The sequence below is a fragment of the Haplochromis burtoni genome, unplaced genomic scaffold (genome assembly GCF_018398535.1).
Source record: "Haplochromis burtoni strain Fernald_Lab_line unplaced genomic scaffold, NCSU_Asbu1 Contig_8, whole genome shotgun sequence".
Taxonomy (NCBI): Eukaryota; Metazoa; Chordata; class Actinopteri; order Cichliformes; family Cichlidae; genus Haplochromis; species Haplochromis burtoni.
This window is the reverse complement of record NW_024582369.1, coordinates 2,457,233-2,462,843: the sequence shown is the minus strand read 5'-3', so window position 1 is coordinate 2,462,843 and position 5,611 is coordinate 2,457,233. Positions and strand designations below refer to the sequence as shown.

At 40.8% G+C, this 5,611-nt stretch overlaps 1 protein-coding gene and 2 non-coding genes across 3 annotated transcripts; 2 read left to right on the top strand and 1 right to left on the bottom strand.

Moving 5' to 3' along the window:
- Positions 1-3,803, top strand: eif2b2 (eukaryotic translation initiation factor 2B, subunit 2 beta). Its single transcript, XM_005914444.3, has 8 exons — positions 1-263; positions 533-653; positions 2,522-2,670; positions 2,753-2,916; positions 3,011-3,106; positions 3,185-3,322; positions 3,416-3,482; positions 3,611-3,803. Exons 1-8 carry the CDS (start codon positions 92-94, stop codon positions 3,766-3,768), a joined length of 1,065 nt encoding a protein of 354 aa, XP_005914506.1. The 5' UTR covers positions 1-91; the 3' UTR covers positions 3,769-3,803.
- Positions 3,804-4,403: 600 nt separating this feature from the next.
- Positions 4,404-4,486, bottom strand: trnal-cag. The gene has a single exon. It is a non-coding gene; the product is annotated as a tRNA-Leu (tRNA).
- Positions 4,487-5,194: 708 nt separating this feature from the next.
- On the top strand, positions 5,195-5,266 carry trnaq-cug. Its single transcript has one exon. It is a non-coding gene; the product is annotated as a tRNA-Gln (tRNA).
- Positions 5,267-5,611: the final 345 nt, after the last annotated feature.

The window sequence follows — 5,611 nt, the reverse complement described above, 5'->3', positions numbered from 1 at the left end:
TGTACTCCTGAAGTGCTTCCTCGTCAAAACACTGGCATGGTGGAACTATTGAGTGACTCAAGTGTTACAGTGACAGCTTTTTAAAACAGCTATGCCGGGCCCATACAAAGAAACAGACCTAACCGAGAGGGTCGAGGCGTTCCTGTCCGACCTGAAGCGCGGGGGGACCGGGGCAGGACCTCTCCGGGGCTCTGCGGAGACAGCCCGAGAAACGACAGCCCTGCTCCGCAAAATTACAGCCCAGGCTCGGTGGAGCAGTGCAGGTGCTGAATGCTGTTTGTTGTCGACACAGTGAAGTTAACTGCAGCGACAGCTGCCATTGTAGTCAAACAGGCTTTGTTTTTAAATCTGGTATAACGCTGTAGTACATGACAAATAAGCTTTCTTTAGCTTTCCTTACATCTAAACAATACAGAATATACATATGTAAAATGTTGAACATGTAGATAAAATGGTTGCTGATGTAAAATCATACACAAAAAATATTCTATCCCAAGATTTTGGTCTTTTGCAAACATCTTCTCGATTTCAGGTGATCTGATGGAAATAATCCGCAAAGACGGGAGGAGGATGACAGCAGCTCAGCCCTCAGAGACCACAGTGGGTAACATGATCAGACGGGTGCTGAAGATCATCAGAGAGGAATATGCCAGGTGAGGACGCCAAAACCTACCATTTTCAAAAAAATAAAAAAAAACATTTGGTCCTTTTTAATTTGATAGCAACTTTTCCCAAAAAAGTTCGGATGAGGAGAACAAAAAGCTGGAAAAGTAAGCAGTACTAAAAGTAAACAGCTGGAGGAACATTTTAAAACCAATTAGGTGAACTGGGAACAGGGCATTAACATGACTGGGTATAAAAGAGCATCTTAAAGAGGCAAAGTAAAGTAAAGATCAGCAGAGGTTCACCAGTCTGCAAAAGCCCTCCATAAATTATTGATGAATTTCAGAATAATGTTCCTCAACGTAAAAATGTGAACACTTTGAATATTGCATCATGAAAAGATTTTGAGAAACCCGAGAAGACTCTGTGCGCAAGGGACCAGACTGAAAAACAGGACTGGATGCCTGTGATATTCAGGCCCTCATATGGCACTGCATTTAAAACAGACATGATTCTGTCATGGAAATTCACTGCATGGGATCAAGAGCACTTAAAGAAATTATTGTTTGTGTTCACCTGTGTTCATCCACAAGTGTATGTTAAAGCTATACCATGTAAAGAAGAAACCAAATGAAGTGAGTCAAAGTGGAAAACTCTTCTATGCATCATCAGTGCTGAAAACTATTTACAGGTTTTAGAGTAACATATGTTCCCATTCAGATATTGGTAAACTGCATCTTGTACAGCAGCATGGCTCTGTAGTAGAAGTAGGGCTGTGCGAAATGACCAAAATCTCATATCCCGATATAAGAATTCTATCGTCCCGATAACGATATAAATCACAAAAAGGTAACATTTTTGTAAATTCTGTGAATCTCGGGCAGCTCGACTTGCGGCAAGTGTTTCCAGCTGCGCGTCATGTAGCTGGAGTCGAGTGTTTTAACCGATCTATACATTTTTAGACATAAGTTGTAACGGCTGCCGTTTTCTTTGTGAGTATTTATTACACAGCGTGCCACGGGAAACAGCCTGTTCTAACGTTTGAGTCTAAGGTTTATTTTTTAACACCTGGCGGCTCTTTTTTACTTCTCATCCGTAAATAATCTGCTCTTTCACGTGATTCTGTTTATTTTGAAAAGTCTCAACAGGATCTTGAGCTTTATTGTGAAAGGTTTATGTGGAAAATAAACAAGCGGACACGCGATGGTTTTACCGTCGTTGTTGCTAATGACAACGCATAAAAACAGGCGCTTGTCCGTCTGTAGTGTGGTTATATTAAATATAAGAGAAAGAGAGAACTTTAAGAAATTAATATAGCCACTACAGTGACCATCAAAACTATGAAAAAATATTGCCGTAAACAGTTTATTTTGCGACACCACGAAACAAACGATAGCGTAAAATGAAACGATAGATGTTTTTATATCGTCATCCGATATATATCGTTATATCGAACAGCCCTAAGTAGAGGTGCTTCAGCTCTGAGCTTCCCTGCCTGCAGTCCAGACCTTTGACTATCTGGAAACATTTTAATGCGTGTTGAAGTAAAGTAAATGTGACAAAGAAAACACAGGACTATCGAACAGCTAGAATCCTCCAGCATCCTCTCTCTTCATTTCCCAGATGTTTACAAACTATTTACAAACATGTCGCTGTCCCAACCTATTTGAGATGTGTTGCTGCCCTCAAATTGAAAAGAAAATAATGAGCTGCAGTTTCAAGTTTTTTCTTCTGTCCCAGAAAACCATTTGACCTAACAGTTATTAAAGTTGAATCAATAGGCAGCCATGAAAAGCAAGTACAATCGTACCATATATTAAAGGATGAGAGTATGTTGCTTAGAAATACTTAAGCTACAGACGGCTGAAATACTTTGTGCTTTTGGTGAGATTTGTGCTTAACTGTGTTTTTCTTTCAGATCTCGGGGCAGCAGTGAAGAAGCAGACCAGGAATCCCTCCACAAGTTGCTGACCTCTGGGGGACTCAGCGAGGAGAACTTCAGGCAACCTTTTGCTCTCCTCAAATCCAACGTCATCGAGGCCATCAATGAGCTACTCACTGAACTGGGTAAGTTGCGTTATTACCAAGATAGCGTCAGTTTGTATTTTAAATCACTCCAATTCTTGGTGTCCATCATTCTGTTTTTCAGAGGGAACGACCGACAACATCGCCATGCAGGCCCTGGAGCACATCCACTCTAATGAGGTCATCATGACGATCGGCCGCTCGCGCACCGTGGAGGCTTTCCTCAAAGATGCTGCACGCAAACGCAAGTTTCACGTCATTGTGGCAGAGTGTGCTCCTTTCTGCCAGGTAGCTCATCTACATCAGTCATAAAGTAAATACTAAATGTCTAACTTTAGATAGAAAACACAGTTCCTAGTCTTATTTTTTCACCTCTCAACAGGGGCACGAAATGGCTACAAACCTCTCAAAGGCTGGCATCGAAACAACTGTGATCACAGATGCTGCCATATTTGCAGTCATGTCTCGAGTTAATAAGGTACTTAACATTTTAAGGAGACGTTAGCGCAGTCATGTTAGAGCATGCAGGTGAACTTGTGTCATGATCTTTTTGCAGGTCATCATTGGAACACAGACAGTTCTAGCAAATGGAGGCCTGAGGGCCATCAACGGGACACACACACTGGCCCTTGCAGCTAAGCATCACTCCACACCTCTGATTGTTTGTGCTCCCATGTTCAAGCTCTCACCTCAGGTAAGAGATTACTCCAAAGTCAGAGTTATCTCCTTTCAACCCCCATAAAGGATTAAACTCATACTTCTGTGAACATGATATGTCATATTTCAGTTTCCAAATGAAGAGGATACCTTCCATAAGTTTGTCTCCCCACATGAGGTGCTCCCGTTCACTGAAGGTAACATTTGCAACAAAACTGATCTCAACCACGTGCCCACCTTTGGAAAATCCTTTTCAGATTTGGACATATCCTCTTTGTCAGGTTTTTTTTTTTAAATAACTCACATTTTTCTGTTTATATTTCAGGTGAGATTCTCTCAAAGGTGAATGTGCACTGTCCTGTGTTTGACTATGTCCCGCCCGAGCTCATCACACTGTTCATCTCCAACATCGGAGGACACGCACCGTCATACATCTACAGACTGATGAGTGAACTTTACCACCCAGAGGACCATGAACTTTAATCGGTGTATTTAACAAATAAATAGAAATGAATGATTTTGCAGTGTAGTTTGTGTCTCTTTTGATGTGGTTTCATTTTTTGTACCTGAAGCCCCTTACAATAATGAGAGAGCTGTTAAGAACAGCTGAGGTTATTGTGTAACACCAGTACAGATAAACGCTCATAATGAATAACACTGACTTCCCTTTAGTGGAACAATGGATTCAAACTACGATGTGGAAACAGAGTCACATGATCTTGATGAACAGCAGACTGTTGTCCAGGAGGAGGTGGTGTAGGACAAGCAGAGCAGCAGGTTTGTGAGTATTTCTGATGGTGATAAGAAGAATAAGACTTGGAGAAGGTCAGATTTTATCACAATAGTCTCAGTGTGAACGTCTCCAAAGAGAGGTGAGAGTGGAACAATGGTAATCCTCTCCCTCTGGTGAATTTTTTTCAAATTATTCAGGACTTCACAGTGTTGATGATTACAAAAGTGTAGAGAGATTACAAGCACACAACTAAGATATATTTGGAATTAACACAGATGTTCATGATTTCAGTAGTAAATTGATTTCTTTTTTTCTTTTTGTGTGTGTGTGGGGGGGGACTACAAACAGCAACCTGAAGGTCTGACAGATCATGGAAAAATTTCGCTGTCAGAAGTGGGATTCGAACCCACGCCTCCAGGGGAGACTGCGACCTGAACGCAGCGCCTTAGACCGCTCGGCCATCCTGACATACTAAACTCGCGAGTATTTGAACAATCCCGAGCAGCTGCTGACTTGTATGTTGAGCACGTGTATGTTTAAGATAAACAAAAGCAAATAAAAAATAATTAGGTTCACAGTTGAAAGTTCAAGCAGAGACACTAGATGGGGGAATCATAGCCCAACCTGTGAATTGATTTCCCCTGAATGCCCAGCTGCTTTCCTGTTGGGTGATTATCATCAACACGGGATCAAGTGCGTTTTGGGGTCCAGTAGTGCTCATCCTTTCTCCATTCTCTTCTCACCATAAGTGTAGTTTAAATGATTATGGTTTTGTGATTTTACTTGATTTTGCTTTGCTCCTGCTAAATCGCTTTAATAAAACTTCCATTAATTAAAGTCTAAATAGTGGACATTACGTTTGTGAAACAGTAAATATAAAAGTCGAAGTTTTGTTCTTTATTAGTTCAAATAGCTCTTACAGGTTACCCTAGTCATAAAAAACAGCTGGACGATTGCTGGACGACTGTCTTGCGTTGTGAAATACACACTGTCAGTAGTATAAAATACCATTGACATGATAAATACAGCGCTGGGATTTAAAAGAAAATTGTAATTACTTTAAAATACAATATACAATTTCATTCAGTAATAGATGGCATTACAACCTGGCAAAAAGTATGATTGAATACTTTTTGGCAGGTTGTCATGACCTGACAGTATAATTGTTGCAACAGGGGTTCCATGGTGTAATGGTTAGCACTCTGGACTCTGAATCCAGCGATCCGAGTTCAAATCTCGGTGGGACCTGATTTTTGGGAGGTGTCTTCTCCGGCACTTTGAATTTCTGTATGAATTGTGTTTTCAGTGCACGCCGTATAAAATCAAGCAGCTAACTATGACGTCTGCCTTTACAAAACACTTGTCAATCACTAAAGAGCTGTCTGAAATTCAGTTGCACACCACACAAAGTTACAGAGTAAAAGTCACAAACACGCTGCTGACTCAACAACTGTACAGCACTAAACCTCCTCTGTCTGATGATAACACGTGCATGTTTATGGTCGCCAAACAATTATGTATGTAAACAACACTTATCTGACTAAACTACGTTGAGCTAATGCAGATTTTATTCTTATTTTATTGGTGAGGAGA

Bases quoted from the DNA above. Each gene is read 5' to 3' on its own strand.
- eif2b2 (XM_005914444.3), top strand. From the start codon at position 92: ATGCCGGGCCCATACAAAGAAACAGACCTAACCGAGAGGGTCGAGGCG. The intron at 3,107-3,184 runs GTACTTAACATT...ATCTTTTTGCAG, and splicing joins TCATGTCTCGAGTTAATAAG to GTCATCATTGGAACACAGAC. The intron at 3,323-3,415 runs GTAAGAGATTAC...GTCATATTTCAG, and splicing joins TGTTCAAGCTCTCACCTCAG to TTTCCAAATGAAGAGGATAC.